General features: G+C 39.9%; 1 protein-coding gene across 1 annotated transcript in view; it reads left to right on the top strand.

Moving 5' to 3' along the window:
- grid1a (glutamate receptor, ionotropic, delta 1a) overlaps window positions 1-9,673 on the top strand; it is a 344,907-nt gene extending 335,234 nt beyond the window's left edge. Inside the window, exons 14-16 of the mRNA XM_067367779.1 lie at window positions 3,251-3,417; window positions 4,459-4,699; window positions 9,260-9,673. Coding sequence (XP_067223880.1) covers window positions 3,251-3,417; window positions 4,459-4,699; window positions 9,260-9,673 — 822 coding nt within the window. The remainder of the gene's footprint in view (window positions 1-3,250; window positions 3,418-4,458; window positions 4,700-9,259) is intronic.
- The last annotated feature ends 17,547 nt before the right edge of the window (window positions 9,674-27,220 follow it).

Here is a 27,220-nt window from a genome sequence, read left to right on the forward strand (position 1 = left end):
TTTATGTTCTGATTTTTATACAACTGCACAAACAACATATGAAACAGAGGATAAGAGAAGCTATATTATTTAACTTAAATTCTTAAAGTCAATTCTTCCAAATCAGAACCAGCCTTACAGAGTGGAGCGCTGTCCTTGGTGCTGAATTTAACGGTGAAGTTATTGATAAGAGCTGTCCGTGGTGCTGAAGTTTTGTCCTGGTAAGAGCTTTTCTGTGCACTACCACGTACCTGATGCTGGCTTGCTATCGGTGCCTCTTTGTAATCTAAGGCATGTATCACAGAACACAGAAAGAGCAATCAGCAAAATGCAGTCTGTTTAGGTTCATAACAGGACAATGCATCATTAAAGAGAGAAAAGGAAATGTAGCATACAAGTCTGACAGAAAACATGAGAAAACAGCATTAGACTATCAAGATAAATATTCATGGCTCAGACAATGTAATATCCCTTCATCCCTGCTGAAATCCATTCATGTATTTATGCTTGTTTTGTAAAACTTTCAAAGTCACTTTGTATATAAACTATTGCTGATTCCAAGAGAACCTTTAAGATACTTGATATCCACATCAAACCCTTTGATAAAACTTCCAAAATTTGCAGTTATTAAATTTCACAGCTTGTCTTATTGTTACAAGCGAGCACATATCCACTGGCGTGCTTTTCACAGGAGACATAACCAAAACCATGAATCTGTTTTTTTTCTTAACTGTCTTTTAAGCTAACAATTCACCAGGCTCAGCATTGATTTCTTAAACAGAATAATGAAAAGAGATAAGACACAGAGAAAGAGGTCTGTATGCCTGCACCCCCGCATTTTGGACAGTGTTGTATAATCCTATTATCAGGCCATCCATGCTGAAGTGTTTAACTGCCAGTAATTGTCCAGCAGGTTCACATATACAAGTGTTTCTTCAACTATGGCCACTTTTGTCCATGTGGACTAAAAAATAAAATCTCTTTCACGACACATTTCACACCTTCAGTAGTTTAATGTGTTTCTAGTTTCATATTTTTTTCAATCAGGAACATTTTATGAGGTGGAAATGAGGCCACAACCAAGGGACAGCTTAGCAAAGCTGAATTTTCAGCAGCCATTACTCTAGTCTTCAGTGTCACATGATCCTACAAAAATCATTTTAATTTGCTGATTTGGTGAGCATGAAACATTTTTTATTAGTATCAGTTATACAAATCAATGTATTTGCTTCTTAATATTTTTGTGGAACCCATGATAAACTACATTTCAATAAAGCAATGAGGCCCAAGATGCCGTGGTTTACAGTGAATTTATAACAGCTAAGGGGCATTGTTTCTAACGGGAGCGTTGTGCCTAAAACCCCCTTAGCTGTTATAAATTCACTGTAAACCAAGGCTTCACAGGGCTTATTGCTTTTATAAAACGGTTACTACACAATACAAATATTAAAGCCAAAAAATATTTATCAATGCAACTTTCATGAAGTAAAATCATTAAAGGCTTCCTTCCGCTGGAAAAAGTAGTCCCTGTCCATGAACAGCAACTGAAGTTACATTTATTTCACTGTTAGATGGCGGCAAAAGATTGTCTTTATGAGCGAAGACTTTTATTGAAACTGTTAACACAGAACAAGATGCAAATGCTTTGACTAGCGAATGTCAGTCTCAGGAAAAACCATAAAATGTTAAAAGGACAAGATCGCAGTAGACATTCAAAAGGGTTTTTTATTATGAAGCTAATTCACTCGGTCACTCGATATCTCTCTCACAATTCTCTTCTGCATAATGCAGTAAGCTTCAATGAACAAAATCAAAAGAGAACAAACATGTTTACGTTGCTAAGACAGACGCAGCAACATACACATTCAGTGGCGCAGCGATACTTATGCAATGCGATCAGCTGTATGTTTTCGGGAATTTTACAACGGCTTCGAACGCGGCTTATCTCAATCAGAATCAAGGGCCAGAACTATCCATTTTATAAAGTGAGTTTTAGGCCCCATGTACACTAGTGCGTTTTCGTTTTAAAAACGATGTTTTAAAATGAAAACGATCCTCGTCTACACTGGCGTTTCTACAGCGTTTCAGATCTCTGTCTATACTACATGGCTGAAAATGCATGTCACGTGACCGTTCATGCACACTGGGCATGCGCGTCCAAGTGTAAACAGTTGCCTCTTACATGTAGGTAGCTGCAGTATAAAAAAAAACTGCAGAGTTTAACTGCACAATGGCTGCTAAAAATTACAACAAAGCCAGCAAAGACTGCAGTTTAGTCTCCATGTTATCATTATCATGGGCAGCCATCGTTTTCAAAAGTTTCCGTTTTGGACCGTTTATACTAAAACGTAACCTCTGCGTTTTCAAACTAAAACGGGCTCTGCAGCATTTTCGAAAGTCTCCATTTTCGAGGTTCAAAAACGCTGGTGTAGTGTAAACGATAGGTGTAACTGTAGCAGAACTTATGCGTTTTTAAAACGCAAAGGCACTAGTGTAAACTGGGCCTTAATGGGCCTTAATTCATATAAACCAGATGAAGAACTGGTTTAGTGCAAATCCTACTGCATGTCTGTGTCTCTTCATCCTGTCTATTAGAGGTTATTGTCTTTGTTTAACTGATGATTTTCCAAACTGGACACTTGTAAACCTTTGATTGCTTTGATATCAATGCTTTAATAGGTTGAGAATATGCAAATCCTTCTAATAGATGTACACTTGAAAGACAAACTTTAAATATCATTTCAGGCAGTAGTGGGTATTTGTAGTACTTTACAAGGAGAAAATTTAATGTTTATATGGAAGAGCCAGGGGATGATAGCTTTGTCATTTCTTCTATGACATCCATTTTTTTCCCTTTGTACTTGTCATATGAAAGTGACATGACTGTGTGGCTGCGATAGAGTCTGAGTTTAAAAGAGACAGAAAGAAAAGCGGACGTTTGTGCTGCTTTATTTAGTGTGGATGGGGAGAGCCATTTTTTCGAGTGTTAATCGGTTGAAAAAGAATGCGGGGGTGGCTAGTTTCCAGTGAAGAAACAAGTTCAAAGCCATCTCATGAATTTCAGTGAAAAATAAACATCTTTCATTTTGAATGATGTCTGTGACCTGTCTGACAAGAACTGAGTGACTGAAAGGAGAAGCTCTCCATCTCAGCATAACCTCGGGCTGTGTTTACGTTGCTGTTATGAAAACCACAAATATCTGGTGTGATGTTCTGCCATAAATGGGCAAATGAAACGCTGTACCATGCGAGTGTGTGTGGTTTTTCTCAGGTGAAGCGGGATCCGTATGCCTTCCTGTGGGACGTGGCGGTGTTAGAGTATGCAGCTCTGACAGATGATGATTGTACGCTGGTGGTCACAGGAAACAGCATGAGCAGCAAAGGATATGGCCTGGCTCTGCAGCACGGCAGCCCCTACAGAGATCTCTTCTCGCAGAAGTGAGCGTTTTCTTTCAGAGTGTAAATGTGCAATGTGATCACAAAGAACGATACAAGTCGTTAAAGTAGCTGAAGGATAGACACCATCGTTTCAATCATTTTAAGTCAATATCAAGCTCCAAAGCTTCACAAACATCACAGTGCATGACTATGATGGATTGTTTCCCTTTTTCTTTCATCATCTGTCCTTTCTCTCATTTACATTACTTTTTTTTTTTTTTTTCTTGGCAGACAGCAGAACCCATGAATCGTGTCTGCTCTTCGTTGCATTTATCTTCATTCCCACCCATCCTTTCTTCTCTCCACTGGCTTTAAAGCACCTCACCCTGCAGCCCTTCATTTGTTTGACTATAATTTGCATTCATATTTTCAGCTCGTACCGACGCTCTGCTCACATACTAATTAGCTTTAGGGAGGTAAGCTCTCTGGCAATTAATAATGCACATATCAGGATCATCAAGGCCTCGAAATGCATTTTCATGAAGGATCCTTCAATCACCTGCCAGTCTGTTATGGGGAATTAGACTCAAATATATTTTAAATTAATACCCAGGACGATTGCAGTTTAAGAGACTCTATTTTTCAACCTTAGACATTTTCTTTTCTATCAATAGCTATTGACCTTTTGCTCTGGATTCTTTGCAAATACATTCGCTTTCTGAACATATGCTGCATTGAAATGAATTACTAGGAAGAAAACTTCTCAAAGAATAAAGAGAAAGCCAATTAAGACTGTGGAAGGAAGACCAAATGTTCATTGCCACTGCTAAAATGAAGTTTGTTAACATTATTTAAGGACCTTGTATCTTTGCCTTTTATTTAAAGAGATACTTGCTTTGTTTTTTACATTCGAAAACCAGAAGTACTATGTTTCCATCATTTGTTCCTTGGTCATTTTCCTTGACCACTGAATGTAATATTTGCCTCATTACCCTCGTTCCATCATATGTATTTTGATCAGAGCTTCATTTGATGTGTTGAATGCAATGACAGTTTCATGCCATGCTCCTCATAACAAGTTAACATTCCCTTTTACTTCAGGATCCTTGACCTGCAAGAGAAAGGAGACCTTGACATTCTAAAGCAGAAATGGTGGCCTCGGAAAGGTCGCTGCGACCTGGACAAGCATGTGGAGCCTCAGCCTGAGGGTCGTGCCCTGAGACTGCACAGCTTCGCTGGGGTCTTCTGCATCCTAGCAGCAGGGCTGCTGCTGGCTTGCCTGGTAGCCGCTCTGGAGTCTTGGTGGAACGGGCCACGCTGCCAACGGGCACAGCCCAAAGAGGTGACCCCACAGGCGGCCAAACTACGGCCAACCCCTGCCCACCGCGCCCAGGACTGTACAGCCACTGCCACACTCTACTTTATGGATCCAGACGCCACTGATGCAAGCCCCGATTTAGTCGAGCTCCAGTACACCCAGCTATAGGTGTGACCATCAAGAACTTACTGCCTCCCATTTGCTGAAGTGTTGCCAAAGAGAAGGCAAGAGGGAAGGGTGAAGGGGGAGGGAGTCACAAAAAAAAAGCACAAAACAGATGAAATCATTGATTATTTAAAGGGTTAGTTCACCCAAATATGAAAACTCAGTCATCATTTACTCACCCTAATGTCGTTCCAAACCTGTATGACTTACTTTCTTAAATGGAACACAAAAGATACTGTGGAGAATGTTCAAAGTCAGGATGAAATGATAATTCACCTTATATGTATATTTATCTTTAAATGCATGTTGTTGATCTTATATTGAACAATTCATCCATATAATGTTTAATCAAAATACTGGTGACACTGCTGGACTTATTATATGCTGGACTCCAATATTTAGTCTGCTCATGTTCATTTGCCTCCATTTTTTTTTAGCGCAACGCCCCCACATCTCAAATTTTTTTTAAGGCGAAGACCCAACTCTATGTATGTCCTGCAAGACCCCCCTTTCCATTAAACATATTTTTTTTTGGACTCTCCTGCTTGCAAGTAGACAACACTTTTATATAGCAAGCTCACTTAAGGAGGTTAGTAAGATTTTTCAAGAAAAGGTTTCAGAACTTTTTTATATATATTTATTTATTATTTATTATATATATATATATATATATATATATATATATATATATATATATATATATATTTATATATTTATTTATTTATTTATTTATTTATTTATTTATTTATTTATTTATTTATTTATTTATTTATTTATTTATATCCAAATCTTTCAACCTCCAAAAAGAACATTAAAGTATTGTGAAATTAATCCATACAATTCAACCACAAATGTCATGTTGATTGGTCACAAGATGTGCAAAACCATTGAAGATTAATGCTATTTTATATTTTATGTCACTATAATGTTTAAAAAAAATTCACACTACTTTTATGTCCATTTTGGAGCTTGAGAGTTTGTGGTTACATTGATTTTATAATGGATTAAAATTGCTATAACATCCTTCAAGATATTTTATTTTGTGTTCCACAAAAGAAGGAAAATCATATGAGCTTGGAACCACCAAAAATGATCTCAGAATTTTCTGTTCGGGATGTACTATCCCTTTCACTTTTGTAGTCAAATCCATTAGCTCTTTGTTATGGGTAACTACTAATATAGTTCTATTCATTAAAATGAGTAATTTTCTGAATACAAACATCCCCAATTTGCAATATCAGTCAATTCTACGTCTTCTGCTGCTTCAGCTCGATTGTTAGGCAAAGCTTGTACCTGGATCCCTAAACTAAAGTGTGTGCAATGAGAAAGCCAGTGACTTATTGACTTATGTTCAAGTGTTCTGCAGTTACTCTTCCGTCCTTGTCTCCTCTCCTTCTCTCCTTTCCCTTTGGTGATATCTTGAGCCGAGGCAAGCACGTTGGTGAGAGCAACAGCTCGTAAACCACATATTACAGTTTACGAATGTTAATGTAATATTACATTTTGCTGACATTATTGATTAATAGCGATCAGAGGTCTGTTTATGACTACTATTTGTTAACTGCATGAAATTTGGCTGGAATTGAAATGATAGCACATAAAGAGATAAGAATTTATAATAGCTTTCAGACTATATTGCTTTCACCGACTCGACTTGTTCTCGCTTTAAGGTGTTCAGTCTGCTGTATGCCTGTACAATTTGAGTGTTTCTTTTATATATGGTTTTGTTTGGTTTATGATATACACTGTAAGAAGGGAATGATTGGAGCTCTGGCAAGCAATAAGAACCACACAATAACCAACTTTACACATTTTACGTTTTATATCCCTCTCTGTGTCTTCTTATTGCAATTATATGCCAATGTCCAGGCAGTCACAGGTTCTCTATGGTCTCATACAGGACACTAAGGGCTGCACTCTGGAGATGGCGTCTGGGTCATTGGCATATAATGAAATTGCAACTGCCGCTGGATGCGCACGGGACGTTTGGCCAGAGAGAGAAAGAGACTGGGAAGACACGCAGGCTTTTTACACAGGTCAGCCGAGACCTGAGCAGGGATACCTGTCAGTGGGGTGAACAGGGCTTGAGAATATGAAGTCATTTAGAGGAAAGACAAGCGTTCTCTCTTGGAGCGGGTTAGGACTCTAGATCAATCAGATTATATATAAATATATATATATATATATATATATATATATATATATATGTTGATGTGGGTGGTGAGGTAATTATGACTCACTCATGCATAGAGAGCTAACTGATGACAGACACCCAGGCAGAGTCAGAGAGATTATTTCATCCATATTGTGTGGATTAATAAGTACTTTCTGTTTAGAGACTGATTATTTTATTCATGGAATCTCTTTGCCAAAGCAGCACTAACAGGAATCCCGCTGTGCGCCTCTCCACATTCTCATCAAATTCATCATTTGTTTGTCTTCCATCAGATCACCCATTCAGTGGCCACACTGATGTCCCAAAATATTGCAATCTGGAATCCGAAAGGATATTGGCCTCCAGTTGTGTTGTTTGTCACAGCTGTAAGTGCCCCAAATTGAGCGTATTTTAATGGCAAATTAATGCATTTTTAATTAGAGGCACATTCAGACTTTCTAGTACAGCTGCATGAGCTCTACAGTAATTATCTCATCATTGATCTTATGACTCAGAAGCATAGTCTCATAATGTGACACCTCTAATTACCCATAAATGGTACAAAACTGTAGACTATACAGTTGATTCACTGGCATCGACCGCGATAGAACCTGAAGACCTCTGCAATTGAGTTAAAGGGCTGGTTCACCCAAAAGTGAAAAATCAGTTATAGGGGCTTTCGCACTGAATAATTCTAGGAACTAGCCACTAGGATAGTTCCCCGGGAGCTAATTTCTCCCCCGGGCCATGTTCCTGGTTGCATTCGCACCTGGAATAGGAACTCTGCAACGGCGTCTTTAAGCGCGGCATTTACAAACGCTAAAAACGGTGAATGGAGGATGCCGTGCGTTTCGTGATAACAGAGATTGAATGTAAACACATAATCTATATGACTGAAACAGCAAAAAGTGGGGCTAAGAGACGAAATCTCCTATGACAACTTTCAGTATTGCATATCATCGAGGCGGAGAAAAGAACACAACCCTGTTTTCCATGTTCGTCAGGTAAATATGTTACACAGCTTTTTAAAAATGCCGGGTGGCGGTGTTTGACATGCGTTTTACCAATCAACGTACATTCACATCACTGATAGTTCCTATAGTGCTGGTTTAGACTATACTCTGAAGTAGGAGAAAATTTAGTTCCCCCAAAAGCAGTTCCTAGAACTAAAATCATATCTATGGGTACTTCAGTCAATAGTTGTAGGAACTATGAAAAGGATCCTCAGGTGCGAAAGCCCCTCATGTCATGTTGCTCTAAACCTGTGTGATTTTTTTGTCTTAGAAATCTTTCTTTCTTTCTGAGAGACACAAAAGAAGACAAGTTTTTGAAAATGAACATTGTGGACCGCATTGAATTTTGTGTTCCACAGAAAGAGAAGAGTCGTACAGGTTTGCAATGACAAGAGGATGAGTAAATGATGACTGAATTTTCATTTTGGAGTGAACGATCCCATTAAAATGGAAAGGATGCATTACTGAACTGACTTGTACAAAACAGAAGAAGAACCGTGATTAGCAGAGTAGTCCTGGATGTAACGGTTATCAGCGTTTACTGAAAGCTTCACGGTATCAAGTCCACCCTCCTCACTCTCTGACAGAGGCTGCATGGCAGGAAAATGAAATGACTATCAGAATTGTGTGGAAAAAATGTAAGCAGTTAGCAGCCTGTTAATGTTGGCTTGATTCTTTCATTAAGTGGCACGCCACGGCATCGCTGGCGCATGACCGAAGCTATTTCACGGCGGTGCGTATCAAAGAATGAAGAAATACCCCTTTCATGGCTCCTCCGAAATAAGCCCGAAACATTGAAGCTCCGAGGCTTGTGTTTGCAATTCAATTTATGGCCCACGTTACCCAGCGCACACTCTCATTTGCATCATTGATCATTTCGTAACTTTTCGAAGCTGTTTTAGCATTCAGACCTTTCGCTTGCTGGAGCGGGTGGGAGACGAGATGGATTTGATTTGATTTTTATGAGATTATTCTGTGCTGTCAGTAGTACGTTGTGTAATTGGTATCATTAATCAGAGCTGATGTGATTGTTGGAGCCGTGGGTAAACACCTTCTGCTCTTTTCTGAAAGATTGCATGCACTTCCATGTTCCTTTCATTCACACCTGTTTTTGCTTCAGTGTCTGTCCACTTTTTGCTTGTCATTTCTCATTTTCTTTACGCCTTCCACCCCACAAATCAATTCCCACCTTTTCATCTTTCCTTCACGTTAGACTCTGTCTCATTCTCCCTGTTTCTTTGTCTTTCCCAGGACAAAGAGATGGATCTGGAGCAGGTTCACCAGCGTTTGAGTGGGCTGATGGAGGACGATCTGGCACACAAGCAGCTGCCAGGTCAATCTCTGGAGATCTCTGCCCTGGACATGGGCAGCATGCGGCCACAGCAGAGCTCCCAGGAACCCATGAGAGATTTCCCCCCTGGGGCCCTGTCCGTGACTTCGTTCCTCCAGGAGGGTCCTGGGGTCGGCCGCGTGCCCGGACGGAGCCTCCCCCTCCCTCTCAGCAGTTCCACTCTGCCGCCATCCATGCGCTGCAAACACCGGGCGCCCAACGGAGGCCTTTTCCGCCAGAGCCCCATAAAGACACCTATGCCCATCTCTTACCAGGCAGTGCCCGGGGGACCCATCCCAGAAGCCATTGATCCAAGCCATGGGACCTCTATTTGAGCCAACCGGTCAGAGCGTTCAAAAGACTGCCAACCAGCCAATCACAAAAACCGAGTTTGGACCAGGTCTGGTTGCATTTATACAATTACATACATACAAACAGATATGAAGATTTCTTTTTTTCAGTACAGATACATATGACTGTGAGACGCTGAATTTCCTTGCCTGTACATATTTGTATATAATGAGAGACAGCAGTGAAGTCAAAGTGTATTTTGAATATTCATGATTTTTTTGAAGTTGAGTTTAAAAGAAGTAATTACATAAAATACAGACTGTTTGAATGGCTTTGTAAATTTTGTTCTAAAATAAAAATGAGAATTCCTTGTGGATGTTTTCTAAGTGCCACGTTTAAAGTTTTTTTTTGTTTGTTTGTTTGTTTGAAGTACAAAAAATGGGGAGAAAACAACTGAAAGACTGAAGAACTTTTGATCTTGTAATTTTTTGTTTAATATAAAAGTAGCTTTAAAGAGAAATGAATCAGCGAAACTGCACGTTTGTGGAGGCATTGTTCACGCAACGTTTTATCCCAGGGAACAAAGTTTTAGTAAAAGCTATATTCTTAGGCCCGGTTTCACAGACAGGGCTTAGATTAAGCCTGGATTAGGCCTTAGTTCAATTAGGACATTTAAGTAGCTTTTATAAACATGCCTTAGGAAAAAAAAACATTATTGGTGTGCATCAAAACGAGACAAAACAATGGCACTAGTCTGGGACTAGGCTTAAGTCTTGATAGAGTATGTATGGAGACTGTCTTAGCCTTTTACAGCCATGTATGCTAAATCATCTATAGACTACAGCGTACGAGACACTCATCTTTAATATCAAATACGTTCTAAAAGGGAGACATACAGTATGTACATTATATGTACCTGAAATTCTGCATACTCATATTTAATGGCTACATTCAAGTCTTTTTATAAGTGTAATGTAAATACACAACAACTGAGAGAAAAAACATAAACATACCAGTATCAACTTTGTTGCTTCTCTTTAGTAGAAAAATTTAAGAATAAAAAAATCTTTCTTTATTCTGTTCCTGAAACCAGTACGGTAATGATCTTAACATGTTGAAGAAAATCACAGTGGTGTTTTGAGATTCTTTTAAAAATAAACTCTTTTGCACCAAAATCATTTATCCACTTAGTGTTTATTGGTATGATTATCAACTAACATTAATAAAGGTTAATTTATAAAAATTTGAGGTCTGTAAGATTTTTTTTTTTTAAGTAATACAAACTTGATTAGCAAACATGCTTTAAATTGATCAAAAGTGACAAAGTCGTATAATGTAAAAAAAAAAAAAAATCTGTTTCAAAATCATTGCTGTCATTAACTTTATATTCAACAATCCTGATTTTTTTTTTAAATGGTTTATCATGGTTTCAACAAAAACATTAAGCAGCAAATCAGCTTAGAATGATTTCTGAAGGATCAAGACTGGAGTAATGATGCTGAAAATTCAGCTTTGCCATCATGGGAATAAATTATATGTAAAAATATATTAAAATAGAAAAATTAAATTGTAATAATGTTTCACAATTTTACTTTACTGTTTTTAGCAAATAAATGCAGCCTTGCTGAGAATAAGTGGTGAGACTTCTTTCAAAATCATGGAAATGTAGAAATTAACATTAACCAGAAATTAGTTCATGATACCCAATAGATAGGTCCATCGATGAACAACGATATATTTATACTACAAGAGTGTAGTTCTTAATAAACATATTTATGATATTAATAAAGTTAAAGAAGATAAAAAATGCAGAAATAAAATGGTATATATGACATGTGAGAGATTGTAGTCAGAGTAGTGCAAAGTCACAATGACAGTAGTGCAAGTGAACGGTAGTGCAAGTAAACATATTTATGAAATAGACATTCTCAACTATATTTCTTGAATGTAAAAGAAAAACTGTAAAAAAAAAAATACAGAAATAATACTCATCTATTGGTGTGGCTAAGAAGTGGCAGAGCACCCATAGCGTGCATCTAAATCAACTCCCTAGTTCAGTAGTCAGGGCACTGATCAGGGAGTCGGTCACATTCATTTACACGGCATACTGATATACGCGACCTAGGAAACTAGGGATCTGTTTGCGACGCAGGGATAGTTTGTAGGGGTCTTCCTCATCTACTTACTTTCTCTTCGTCGTCTTGGTATCAATGTGTGCTAGGTAAGACCGTTTTGTGCTTGAGTGCCACCAAGTCATGTTTTACTGTAACTTCAGCAGCTCCAGGCACATGAACAAAAGTGCCACTCTCATTGGTCTGTCAGTTTTTAATGTGGCGCGTCAAACCAGAAAAATTAACCCGAGGCGTTTTTTTTTTTTTAAATGACGCTTTTAAGCCTGCCGTTTTTTCGCGTCGGTGTGCACACTCACATCGGCGCCCTTTGTTTAGTCAAAAGGCGTTAAACGTTAGTGATAATCCCGCGTGATATTCGTTCCGGCGTGTACAGGCCTTTAGCTGTCAATCAAACAAACATTTTACCTGTTTCGTTATAGCTATATCCAGTATATTTAGGAGATAGTCATAAAAGATGAAGTGTTGTCTTGTGGTGTTGAGCAGTGCCCCGAGGCTTCAACTCCAAATTAATGTTCCTTCTATCTCAGATACTTATAATGATCAACAACTGACATTCTCCTGCAGAGCAAATCCATGAAAGCATTAATAATACAGTTTGTTTTCAGATAAACTCTACATGAGTATTGATTTTTAGAATACTCTTGGTGTGCGCTTAGTCAAAACTTTAGTCTTGCTGCTTCTTTCCACTAATGAACATAACCAATCAGCAGCTCTGAACACATCGGCCGTAATTTTTTGGACAAGCTGGTTTGCGCTACTCTCTTTGTCACCACACTCACACTCTTGCAGGTTTCCAGTGTGTTGCAGGGGTAACACTTGACTATTTACACCCCATTCTCCAAAGTCAAGCAAAATAAAAAGGTCACGGAAATGCCCGTTGTCCCTGAGGCTACATGAACACACCGGATTTCAAGTACTTGAGTTGTTTGTCAGGTGAACAGACTGGCAGTGCCCTTTCCGTCCCTCCTGCCAGCTGTGTCAATAAGATCTAGGACACCATGCGGATGCCATGACTGACCCTGCAAGGGCAGGAGGCATTAAAAACATGTTGTGTCAAAAGTTATACACTTCAACACACACAACAACACCATAAATCCGCTAAACTATAAATAAAGTGAAGAGGTTGACTGTGTATCTCTATAGTAAGAAAATGTCTTGGAAGACTTAAAAGATTTACTGTGTAACATTTGTGGTTTCACTGACATATTTGTCCATGTCTGAGTGATTCTTTTTATCTCAGTAAAAAGTATTGAAAAGAGTCCATGTAACCATGCATACTAAAAGCCCTGAACAAAAATGCAGACAACATTTTTACACTATGCATAATTTGTGAGAAGATGCCACTTCACAGCATGTTTCTGAAATGTTTGCCTCAACTTCTAGCTTAATATGATCTAAAAAGTTAAACCCTGTCATATTTACATTTGATCAAAAGGCCTCATTTGGTTGGCTTTGCTAAAAGCATGCTAATATTGTAGCTTACTGCAGATCGACATATTGATGTAAGAAACAGGAGTGGCATTTGTGATTTTAAATTTTACAATTTTATGCACAAAATGAGATCATTTCAAATTTGATGCCTGCTACAGGTCTCAAAATAATTGGGACAGGGGCATGTTTACCATGATTTAGGATCTCCTCTTCTTTTCAAAACATCTGGGCATCAAGGTTAAGCCTTTCTGGAGTTTTGGTGTTGGAGTTTGGTCCCATTCTTGCCTGATATAGGTTTCCAGCTGCTGAAGAATTTGTGGTCATGTTTCATTTAATGATGCACCAAATGTTCTCTATAGGTGAAATATCTGGACTGCAGGCAGGCCAATTCAGCACCCGGACTCTTCTACGATGAAACCATGCTGTTGTAATAGCTGCAGTATGTGGTTCTGCATTATCCTTCTGAAATACACAAGGCCTTCCCTGAAATAGACGTCGTCTTAAGGGGAGCATATGTTGCTCTAAAACCTTTTATATACCTTTCAGCATTCCAAAACATGCAAGCTGCTTATTCCATATGTACTTATGCACCCCATACCATCAGAGGTGCTGGCTTTTGAGCTGAACACTGATAACATGCTGGAAGGTCTCCCTCCTCTTTAGCTCGGAGGACATGGCATCCGTGATTTCCAACAAGAATGTCAAATTTGGACTCGTCTGACCATAGAACACTTTTCCACTTTGAAACACGACAGCGCTTCTGGACCATGTTCACATATGGCTTCCTTTTTGCATGATAGAGCTTTAGTTGGCATCTGCAGATGGCACGGCGGATTATGTTTACCGACAGTAGTTTCTGGAAGTATTTCTGGGCCCATTTTGTAATGTCATAGACACAATCATGCTGATGAGTGATGTAGTGTCGTCTGAGGGCCCAAAGACCACGGGCATCCAATAAAGGTCTTCTGCCTTCTCCCTTACACACAGAGATTGCTCCATTTTCTCTGAATCTTTGATTATGTTATGTGCTGTAGATAATGAGATTTGCAAAGCCTTTTTAATTTGACATTGAGGAACATTGCTTTGAAAGTATTCCACAATCTTTTTACGCACTCTTTCACAGATTGCCTATCTTCTGAGAGACTCTCTAAGACATCCCTTGTATAGCCAATTGTGTTACAGACGTGATATCAATTAACATAATTAGTTGCTGCATGTTCTCCCAGCTGAATCTTTTCAAAATTGCTTGCTTTTTCAACCATTTGCTGTCCCCATGCCAACTTTTTTGAGACCTGTAACAGGCATCAAATTTGAAATGAGCTCATTTAGTGGATAAAAGTGTAAAATTAAACATTTGTTGTGTTATCTATGTTCTATTGTGAATACAATTTTGGCTCATGTGATTTGAAAGTATTTTAGATTTAATTTTATTCAAATTTAAAAAAAAAACATCCCAACATTTCTGGATTGTATATTTATATATATATATATATATATATATATATATATATATATATATATATATATATATATATATATATATATATTATATTATACATTATAGTGGTTAATTTCTATCATATGAGAAAGATTAAAAATATATGGATGGATGAACTCACTTCATAAACATGACAAAAAAGACAAGAGCAAGGCAACTGTTTTGAATGCAAATGTTAATCATATCTATCTCAATTGAATAATGAAAGCTTTGGGTCCAAGGCTCAACAGTGAATAAAAGATAATTGCTCTGAAGACACTTTCAGATTGAGAATGCCTTTGCATCATTAACACATTAATAAAAAGACTGCATGTTTTATTAATATCCCATTTTTCTGAAGAAATGATTGGCAGTTTTCTGGTCTGGGAAAAAAATCTTTGGTAATTTAATAAGCAGTGTGGCTCTGATATGCAAAACCATGAGTCCTAATTATAACAGCAAAGTATGAATACAACACAGTGGCCAAAGATGATACTGATGCTTTTTAGACTTGTTAATATGAAGCCATTAGTTATATAAATGAGTGCAAGACAAGCTGCAGGAATAACACAGTGCTCCCCTCACACGAATCATTCGAGATTCAGTAGCGGTACAGATCCGAAATCTCTTCTTGAAAACATCCAACCAAGACAAAAGGATAAAAAGAAACCCCACATAAGTAAACAAGTCAAGATGAAAAATATTTTACACCTGATTTTGGCGAACATCAGACTTCCACCCGTGACACAGCAGGCTTCAGTAGTGCAGACGGCAAATGACAAGCCCCTCGCCTTATCTACTGTAGCACACAAACTAGCACCCTAACCTTGAGAAGTCATTTTGCTAGATCAATATTTGCCAGGCGGAGAGATTGAGAGGCAGGCGGAATACTGCGGCTTAGAAGAGATGGAGGGAATATCAATGCCCACAGGTGAGAGGTAGAGAAAGCAAGAAATATGGCGGCTGTCAGATCCCATTTTTTTAAAACTACATCAAGTTTCAAGTGCTGCTGAAAAATCTTGCAAGTCTGTGTTTTGTAAACTGCAAATACATTTTTAGAGGCATTTTAAAGCAGTTGTACTTGTCAGCACGTAACTGATACACAGCCCATCAACACAATACAAAGTACAGAAGTGTTTGTTATTTAATGTGTAGAAACCAGGTGAAAATGCCTTTTTTTTTTTTTTTTTTTGCGTAAGCATGTGTATCGAAGCTTGGTGTTGTACTGTGTCGTCATTGTGTCGTCATTGGACAATCATGTGACTATTATGATGGGGTGCACCTGTGGAGGAGCGCACAAAGGACATTTAAAAAAAGTGGCGTGGTGGGGAAGAGACGGTGGCCTAAGGCGGTGACTAGTGGGATACGTTTTGCTGTCTCTCGGGGGCAATAGGCCCTCCGGAGATGAAGACAGATAGTTAGTTAGCTGTCTTTAATATTAGAGAGCGGAGGTAGAGGGGGGATTTGACTTAGTGTCACCTGCCTCGGCACACTGATTGCTGGCGCCACGCGTCACCCAACTCCAATACGGCTGAGGGGACGGATTTTTGCTTAGTTCTTATGAATTCAGCACAAGGACGAAGTTGCTGCCGAAAACGGATTGACTGTTTGATGAATGGACTTGTGACTTAAGCGCCGCCTCTTTACAGCGAAGGGACGCTCCCTGCTTTACCCCTTATGGATGGGTCTCCTTGACCTGGGGAGAGGGAAGTGCTTTTAACTTTTATTCATTTATTTATGTATTCATGGACTGTTTGTTGTATGACGGACAACGGGTATGAGAGGGAAGTTGGGGGTTAAATGAATGAAGAAACGTGCCTTTTGTGTGTTCACGGTGTGCTGTGTAAGCGTGCTGTTGGAGTGCTAAATAATTAATGAATTGAGCGTGAAATTCACTGTATGTAAAGTGTGGTGGTGAATTGCGGGTTGCTCTGTTTATTGCCCCCATTTGCTGTATCTACCCGTGCCTGTGTCAGGAATTATATTTGTGTACATGTGAAATAAAGTGAATTCCCTGTCATTAAATCAAATAGCCGTGGTAGGAGAATTTCTTTGACAGACGTGTTTTGGCTTTCAACGAGGTTTATTACACTGGTGGCAGCGGTGGGATCATAGCGAATTGCTGTGATTCATATAGATCTCGTTGAAATATTTGATAGCCTACAGTTTGTCAAAATGTCAGAGCCAAGGTCTGGGGGGGCAAGCGGGGCCGATGCCGTACTTGTTTCAGGTGCTGAAGCTTTTGGGCAGTTAAATCCTGCGCCTCGTCCTGTTTTTATGCCTGAAACATTCACTGGAACGGGGCGTGAGTGGTCCGATTGGGCCGATCAGTTTGAAATGGCTGCGGGGATTAATGGTTGGGACGATGTATTGAAATTAAAATTTATGTCTTTATTGTTGTCAGGTCGTGCGCGGGATGTTTATTGTGGTTTACCCGATGAAGCTCGACAAAATTTTAGTCAACTGAAGGCGGCAATGGGTAAATGTTTCGAGCCCTGTGAAAGTACTGATTGGAATCGGGTGAGCTTTTCCTCCCGTAAGAGGCAGCCAAATGAGACCGTGCGTGAGTTTGGAAACGCTTTAAGGCGTTTAATTTCAAGCATATCCGTCAGTAGATGGTGTTACGAGAGATCTTTTGGCTCGAGACCATTTTATTGCCCACATAGGCTGTGCTGATACGCGTATTCATTTGCGCAGCGTCAAACCAGCTACTTTGGAAGGGGCGATTAACCTGGCATCTGAACTTGAATTGATTAGAAATTTGGAAAGAAATACAGCTCTCCCAAATGCTAAAGTTTGTGGTGTAGTAAATGAAAATGTGGGGCCAGCTAGAGATGGACAAATCCAAGCTTTAGTGGGTATGGTGGAAGGGCTTCGGCAAGAAGTAAAAGCTTTGCAGAGTACTGTTAAAAATTTACAAGATCATGTGACAATGAATTCGTCGTCCTTGAGTCCTCAATTTGATTATGTCATAAATAGACGCGATCCAAAGAATTTGAAATCGGATAGTTCACGAATAGACTCACAAAATCGAGATAGGACTGAAGCTTGTTGGGAGTGTGGGTGTACTCGTCATTTTAAGAAAGACTGTCCATATGTTTCGGGAAACGGGAGGGGGCGGGCTCGGTAGACCGGGAGTCCGCCCCTCTTTCTATTGTGTCTATACCTGGGGAAGCGTGTCAGTCCCAGCCAGAAATGGCTGGAGTTTATATGCTCGGTAAAGTTGGGGGAGTGGAGACCCGCTTATTGGTCGATACAGGAGCACAAGTGTCGATTGTACCTAAGCAGTTTTGGTTGGAAGCAACAGGTGGGGGTGGTGATTTAGTGGAGTATAATGGTAGTTTGCTAGTAGCGAATGGAGGCAGAATGGAAGCTATAGGTCAATGGAAAACTACTTGTCAATTTGAATCTTTGACTGTAGTTCTTGACATTTTAGTAGCAGAAATAATCCCCGGTGATGTGTTATTGGGGAGTGATTTTTAGTTAAATTTGGCGTAAAGTTGGATTTGAAGGAATTATGCTGTTATCTGATGGGAAAAAAAATTTCAGTATATTTGCAAACTGATGTTCCAGTTTCTTCTATGCCTGTTGTAGTTCATGGAGATACCAGGATTCCTCCACGCAGTGAAGTGATAATCTTGGGGTCAGTTGAGGGAGCGCCACCAGGAAAGATAATAGGTATGTTGGAACCTGGTTCTTCTCTGTCTCGCCATTGTGATGTGTTGGTGGCGCGGGTGGTGTGTGCAGTAACCGCTGGTGTTATGCCAGTCCGCGTTATTAATGTAACTAAGGAGGCCCATACTTTGCGTGATGGAATGAAAATTGGTGTTTTGTCTACCAATATAGAGGTAGGAGAAGGGGCAGAAGAAGTGGATCAGAAGTGTGATGTTATGACTCAGTGGTCAGCTGATGCCTTGATATCCCATTTTGGGTTAGATTCTAGGGGTTTTAATCTAGAACAAATGCATTCCATTCGCCAAGTATTAGAGCAATATACCCAACTTTTTAGTACGGGTGATACCGATTTGGGTAGGACGCATCTCGTTCGTCATCAAATTGATACAGGAGTTGCTAAACCTATTAAAATGGCCCCTCGTCGGGTTCCGCTTCATTTACACCAAGAAGTAACTGATCAGATAAAGCAAATGTTGGACAATGGTATCATTCAGCCTTCTTGTAGTCCCTGGGCAGCCCCAGTGGTACCAGTTAGGAAAAAGGATGGCAGTTTACGTTTCTGTATTGATTATAGGAAGCTAAATGAGGTTACACAGAAAGATGCTTACCCGCTTCCCAGGATAGATGATGCACTGGATAGTTTGGCAAATGCTTGTTGGTTCTCAACTCTTGATCTAGCCAGTGGTTACTGGCAGGTTGAGGTTGACCCCAAAGATAAACCCAAGACTGCTTTTATTACACGTCAAGGTCTTTTTGAATTTAATGTTTTAAGTTATGGTCTGTGTAACTCTCCATCTACCTTTCAAAGGTTGATGGATTTGATTTTAGCAGATCTTCAGTGGACTACGTGTTTAGTATATCTGGATGATATAATTGTTTTTGGAAAGACATTTCAGGAACATCTAGGACGCTTGGAGCAAGTCTTTAGGAACTTGTATGGAGCCAATTTGAAGGTGAAACCCTCTAAATGTAATTTATTTGCGAAACAGGTATCTTACCTGGGGCATATAATTTCAGCAGAAGGCGTCAAGGCTGATCCTTCAAAGGTTGAGGCAGTGAGGGGGTGGCCGGTGCCTAGGAACCAGACGGAAGTGCGTAGTTTTCTGGGGTTGGCGTCTTATTATCGTCGTTTTATAAAGGGCTTTGCTGAGATTGCTAGGCCTCTGCATCAACTGACGGAAAAGGGGAGAAAATTTCAGTGGGGAGAGGAGTGTCAAAGAGCATTTTTAACACTCAAGTCATGTCTTGTTTCAGCTCCAGTATTGGCATATCCAGACCCCTTGAGACAATTCATTTTGGACACTGACGCTTCCGATGTTGGGATAGGTGCTGTATTGTCCCAGGTGGAGAGAGGGATGGAACGTGTTGTGGCTTATGCCAGCCGGTCTTTGACTAAACAAGAACGTAAGTATGCAACCACCAAAAAGGAATTACTGAGTATGGTGACATTTACAAAACATTTCAAGCATTACCTTTTAGGGGCAGAGTTTGTGTTTCGTACTGATCATAATTCCCTGCGGTGGTTGCATAACTTTCAAGGAATTGAAGGACAGCTGGCTCGTTGGCTAGAACAGCTAGCAAGCTTTCAATACAGGATTGTGCATAGGTCAGGTAAGCAACATGCTAACGCTGATGCTTTATCAAGACTGCCAGGCCTGAATTCAGTTTTGGATCAGGTGCCCAAGGGGGTTGGGGGTGAGGCTAGTGAAGAAACTTGCCCTGTAAGGGTAGTGCAAGTGGTTAACTCAAGTGAGAAGCCACTGTTTAGAGAAACGTTAGAAGATGACTTGGTTAATTTGCAGAGGGAGGATAGTGAGCTGGGTCAGCTGCTTCACTTGCTAATTAAGCCACCAGAGGAGCGTGGGGAGATAGAAAGTTACCCAGGGTTGCGAAAATTTGCAGTAGTGTGGGATCAGCTTCAGATACGTGACCAGTTATTGGTGCGGGTCCCTCCACGTAATTCTGATGCAGCCAATAAAGTGCAGGTCGTACTCCCAAAGTGTTTGGTTCCAAAAGTTCTGACAATGTTGCATAATGCCGTTACTGGTGGCCATCTAGGGGTGCAAAAACTTCAAGGCAAAGTTAAAGATCGTTTTTATTGGCCGGGGTGGTTTGCGGATGTGAGGAGGTGGTGTAGGGAGTGTTCGGACTGCGCCTCACGAAAGCTTCCAACTCGCAACCCCCAGGCCCCATTGTGCCCTTCTGCTATTTCTCGCCCTTATGAGCGTGTTGCTTTGGATATTTTGGGTCCACTTCCAGAAACAATTGATAAAAATCATTATATTTTGGTTGTGGGAGATTATTTTTCTAAGTGGACGGAAGCTTTTGCTTTGCCTAATCAAGAAGCACGATCAGTTGCCAAAGTTTTAGTGGAGCAGTGGGTGTGCCGTTATGGTGTCCCTCGGAGTCTCCATTCCGATCAGGGCAGAAATTTTGAATCTGTTCTTTTTCAGGAATTATGTCGGTTATTGGAGATTAATAAAACGCGTACTTCCCCCTATAACCCTCAGTCAGATGGGCTCATTGAGCGTTTTAATAGGACTTTGCTTTCTATGCTGTCACTTTTTGTGGATAAGAACCAACAGAATTGGGATTCATTGTTACCTTATGTGATGATGGCATATCGTAGCAGTGTCCATGCAACTACTGGTTTTACCCCCTATAAGGTGGTGTTTGGTAGGGAGATGGTATTACCAGTGGATGTTATGTTGAATGTGAATTTGGAAGAGGCTTTTGAATCTCCAAATGATTATGTGCAACGCATGGCCGAGACTTTGTCTACTGTGGTGGGGGCAGTACAGCAACATCAGTTACAGGCTTCTTCGCAGCAGAAAAAGCATTTTGATTTTCGGGCCCAGGTGCAATATTATTCAGTGGGGGAATTAGTCTGGGTCCGAAATAAGGCTCGAAAAAAAGGAGTTTGCTTTAAGTTGCAGAGAAATTATAAAGGTCCCTTCAAAGTGATTGAGCGACTGTCGGATGTATTGTATCAACTACAGTCAACAGAAGGGGGTGCTGCTATAGTTGTTCATTACAACCGTTTAAAACCATATGTTTCTCGATTTGTTGCAGAGAGACTGGGGGGAAGTGATGAGTCTGAGCAACCATCACTGCAGCAGCCGGTTGATCAGCCAGTCCTTCAGTCGGTGCCTCCAGTTGGAAGTGAGAGACGACATATGGAGGGACAGTCTTGCCCCTTGGGAGAGAAGGATGGACCTCTTCGACATGGTTCATCGGTGTCATCGACTCAGAAGCCAGGGTCAACTGTGGAGTTTAGCCCTGGGCTAGCATTTGAATCAGCGGACAATGGAGCAGATTTAATGCAAAGTGCAGAAATGCTTCGACCTGTACGACAAAGGAAATTGCCAGTTTGGGCTAAGGATTATCATCTTGACTCGAGGACGAGTTCTTCTGAATTAGAGGGGGAATAGTGTACTGTGTCGTCATTGTGTCGTCATTGGACAATCATGTGACTATTATGATGGGGTGCACCTGTGGAGGAGCGCACAAAGGACATTTAAAAAAAAGTGGCGTGGTGGGGAAGAGACGGTGGCCTAAGGCGGTGACTAGTGGGATACGTTTTGCTGTCTCTCGGGGGCAATAGGCCCTCCGGAGATGAAGACAGATAGTTAGTTAGCTGTCTTTAATATTAGAGAGCGGAGGTAGAGGGGGGATTTGACTTAGTGTCACCTGCCTCGGCACACTGATTGCTGGCGCCACGCGTCACCCAACTCCAATACGGCTGAGGGGACGGATTTTTGCTTAGTTCTTATGAATTCAGCACAAGGACGAAGTTGCTGCCGAAAACGGATTGACTGTTTGATGAATGGACTTGTGACTTAAGCGCCGCCTCTTTACAGCGAAGGGACGCTCCCTGCTTTACCCCTTATGGATGGGTCTCCTTGACCTGGGGAGAGGGAAGTGCTTTTAACTTTTATTCATTTATTTATGTATTCATGGACTGTTTGTTGTATGACGGACAACGGGTATGAGAGGGAAGTTGGGGGTTAAATGAATGAAGAAACGTGCCTTTTGTGTGTTCACGGTGTGCTGTGTAAGCGTGCTGTTGGAGTGCTAAATAATTAATGAATTGAGCGTGAAATTCACTGTATGTAAAGTGTGGTGGTGAATTGCGGGTTGCTCTGTTTATTGCCCCCATTTGCTGTATCTACCCGTGCCTGTGTCAGGAATTATATTTGTGTACATGTGAAATAAAGTGAATTCCCTGTCATTAAATCAAATAGCCGTGGTAGGAGAATTTCTTTGACAGACGTGTTTTGGCTTTCAACGAGGTTTATTACAGTGTGAATGGCCTTTTAAACTACTAGCTTCTAGCGTGTTAAATATCTAACAGTATCATATAAAAACAAGAAAAATCCAGTGATTTCTCTCCCTTTCTGTTATTAACTGTTGGCATATGACAACCAATCGGAGCAGCGTAATGGCATCACTATGACCACACTCTCCTGACTTAACGTAGTGATGTTGACACATCTCAGGTAGCTAATTTGTTCTGCCAAGTGCCGTTAGCAAAATAAGTGTCGGAAAAGCTATGACAATGGCGTCTTCCAAATTGTCAGATCTGAAGAGAAGGAAGGTTGACAGTAAAAACTGTGTGTTTAAATATGTCTGGACAGACATTATGCATTTATTCTCCCCAGCGGAAGGACCAAACCTCATTCCTAAATTGAGACAGTGTTGGTTGTTAAAAGTGGTAATATTATGCATCACTATGAGTAAAAACACATGTATTTTAAGTGGAATTACCAACAGAACACAGAGGTAATAAAATAAAATGTACCCAGAATCATAACGGGTATCAAGTCATATTACAGTCGTGTGGAGTCTGTGGACCTTCAGCTTGGTGTCATTCGCATGTCCCCAGCGTCCTATGTGGGAAAAGACTGAAAGCAGATCAGACATCTTGATTGAAACTTCACAAAAGTTTTATAGGATTCACATAATTAGATACATTTTTGTTACATGAGTACCAGCTTATGTGGAAGTAAAGGAAATGACATAGGTAGCAGATGGGAGTGCAAAGATAGAAAGAACGAGTTATATACATAGTTCAGTAACTCTAGATGGTGCAGGCTGATGAGTCCTTAACCCAAGCTGATGATAATTACAGCACTAACTGCTTTGCACAATCTGATTGGTCCACGTCACTTCAGCATATCAGCATACTATATGTATTGGCAGTAGCAAGTTCCTGTTCTTGCTCTGCAGAAGCAACAATTCAGCAGGAGCGTAGCAGATCTATTCCGCCAAGACCAAATACATTAACATTGTCATATCCAGTATTCGGACATGCCTTGTTGCCTTCCTAGCTCTGTATGCTGCTTAAGGAAGTAGCATTTTCCAGCTTTGGGAAGCAGCCTATGGCATTGAAGCAACACATCTGACACTGGTTAGTCATGTGACAGTGACAAAATGTGGATTTAGTAAGAATTTCATTTACTATAGGCCTATAGAACATACATTTTTAACTGTATAGCAAAGTAAGTTTCAGTCCAAATGAAGTGGGACAGACCTATCCACTTGTTAAGTCGTCGTGACGTAAGGAACGCCGTTTCCGGGTCCAAGCCTCGACTTGTTTCACTTGATAATGCCATCGACGGCCGTTTATGAGCGCTATTTATTCATATTAAACATCAATCATTTAAAAACGTTAAACATTTTAAATACTTACAGTCTACACAACAGTCTCCGTGCTCACAGCGTCACGGATATTAATATTTTAATGATTTATAAAAGATGAATCATTGTCTGGCCATCTGGAATTTTGATATGGAGATAAAGGTTGTAATTATATATATTTTTTGTAGTATTACACCACATCGTGTATGTATATTAGCACCATTTGTTGTTTTCTTGTGGTATGAGATAGAGCGTTAGGACCCGGAAGCGCTGCCGCGTGACGTCAGACTTAACAACCGGATTAAGCCCGGAACACACCAAGCCGACGGTCAGTTTTTGTTCTTCGGCTGACTAAGTTTTCTCAGTGTTTCTCAAGTTGGTCATTGTCCGCTTTTTTTCGGCCGATTCAATCGGCGTTGGAGCTCGTCGCTCAGTTGGGCCATCTGATCATTCTGATTGGGTGTTCAGCTACTGCCACCTGCTGGTATGGAAAGGCATTTTTTTTTTCTTACGCAGGCGCAGAACTGACATGTTTCTTGGCCGTCGTGTGTCGATCGTCGGTTTGGTGTGTCAGGGCAACTTTGGACCCAGATGCTGCCGATGTGAGCCAACCTCGCAGTCTGCTTTCATTGGCACTAGTCCGTGTGTTCATGGTGTGTTCTGGACTTTAGACCAAATTTCAAAAACCTTCTTGCTTTAAATCATAGTTTGTAATGTTTGGTTCATGGATTATAATTCTTAAACAAATCGTTTTTTAAAAATCCCTATGGGAAAATGAAAGGCAAAATATGTAGTGAACCAAGGCATTCTATAATACGGTCAGCTCTCTGTAAAACTCAATTCTGATTGGCCAGTCTCACCATCCAGCAGTCTGATATAATTGCTCAGGGGACTTCAGTATTAATATTGCTCCATTACTGTTACTGTAATATAATTGCTGCTGCTGCAAAAAAAAAAAGAGAAAATTATGCCAAGTAACCTGCATTCACACAATATTTTACAGTTAGCACATTTGCTTAATTCTTTTTGTGAATGCAGACAGCATGAAAATTGCACTATAACCCAAATACAGTCTTAGTGTCATCTTTTTAAAAACTACATACATAATTCAAATAATGCATAAAAATATGAATACTGTTATATTTTTGTGTTTTGGGATTAAAATATATAGCTCTCAATGCAACTTCACTTCTTGAGATCTTGTTCTAGCTAAACAAATAGGGCACTCGACTGCATCACCTCTCTAGGCCACCTAGCATGAGTTAAACGAATGAGACGGGTCTTTCCTGCTGTGGCTCACAAGCTCAGAGATTTATCACGGGTGATGAGTGTGCAGACAGCCGTTAGCCTGTACCTGTGCTGAGCCGGATTAGCCGTATGATAAACAGCCACTCCCCATTTAATAAATAATCCATGAGAAACACTGCATTGAGTGAGAGCAATGAAACTTTTATGCTCTGAAATATGAAATGTGAAGCCTTCGGAAAAACAAGACAGCGCCAGACACCTACAGAATTTCAACTCTCTCTCTCTCTCTCTCTCTCTCTCTCTTTCTATTTGTCTCAACTCATCACATCACCATGCTGAAAACATGTGATTAACATTTTAAGTAAATCTCATTTGTCTTTTTTGCACTTTGCAAAGATAAATTAAAAATTACTAACCAGAGACGTTTTTAGAATATAATTTGCTCTGACTGTGACTGCTTTTGCTTGCAAACCTCTGGTAACATAGGTAACTGCTGTGCTGTTTTTGGTCTTCTCTTCATTCTGGAGTTGATTGACAATAACAAACACACCATGCTATATCAGTTGATCCTAATAACAGTGCACTAATAGATGCAATAGAGCTTTTTAGTTTGTAGTCCTAAAACCAAGAACAGAATTAGCAATTAATAGACAATTATCGTATTGTATGGATTACCACAGGTGTGAGTTTATCTGCTTAAAGGGATACCCAAAAATGAAAATCATCATTTCAATGTCATCATTTACTCACATTCAAGTTGTTCCAAACCTGTATGAATTTCGTTCTTCTGCTAAACTCAAACAAAGAGATTTTAAAAAATGTTGGTTACCAAAAAGTTGATGGGCCCTCCATGGAAGTCAGTGGGGCACATCAGCTGTTTGGTTACCCATATTCTTCAAAATATCTTTTTTGAGGTCAGCAGACGAATTAGACAGGATTTTCATTTTTGGGTGAACTATCCCTTTAATTAGTCAAATAACTGTTTGTTTACAAAATAGCAATTTGTTAGCAAATGTAGGGTGTTTTTACTGGAATGAATGGAGACAATTGCACTTCACAAGATCTCAAGATTTACCAAAAAAAAAAAAAAAAAGAAAAGAAATCAGAAAACCCAGAATCCTCTCTGTCACTAAATGAGCAGGCAACATCTTTGTACCACATTTTGGGATAATTTCAGAAAAAAAATTATGTAAATGTATCCAAACAAACAGATTCTTCAAAGACTTACAGTAGGTGTCCACTGTCCACAGTGGGCGGCACGGGGCGGGTGGAGCAGAGCCTGCGTTTTTAATTAATTCCTGTGGAAATCGAGCTTCACGCTCACGAGGTGCATTGTGGGATTGTGAAGCTCGAATTCCATAGGAATAAATTGAAAATGCTCGCTCTGCTCTGCACGCCCCACATCAGTGAACACCTACCGTTAAGTTGATGATACACGGAGCAACTTTTTGAGCAATGTTGCCGGGCAATGTGGCTTGGGCACTTTCCCACTGAGAAAGAGCAACAAATTTCTATCTGGATACTTTAGATTGATTGTGGGCAATTTTTTGAGATCCTCCAATCAGATTGCTAGCAGATGATCACGTGATCGGCTTGGATATTTCTAAAAATCTAAGTGTACTCAACTGTGCTATTTTGAGACACCATGATATGAACTAAAATGTGCTTTTAACAAACTATCTCTGTATTTTAAAAAAAAATGTTTTTTGTTACCACTTAGTACACTTGAACCCATCTTTCATACACCTTTAAATGTACTCATCAGACATAGGAAATACACTTATGAATTATTTAAAATATAATAATAATATATGATAAATATATACACAATGTATTTGTAATGTTGTAGGCAATACATTATAAATACATTTTGTATATATTCATTATATATTAATCTTATATTTGAAATACATCATAAGTCTATTTTAAAAGTGTTTGAAAGATGTTTTCAAGTGTACTACAAGTGGTAACTAAATAAAAAAAAATTA

The sequence above is a fragment of the Chanodichthys erythropterus genome, chromosome 18 (genome assembly GCF_024489055.1).
Source record: "Chanodichthys erythropterus isolate Z2021 chromosome 18, ASM2448905v1, whole genome shotgun sequence".
Taxonomy (NCBI): domain Eukaryota; kingdom Metazoa; phylum Chordata; class Actinopteri; order Cypriniformes; family Xenocyprididae; genus Chanodichthys; species Chanodichthys erythropterus.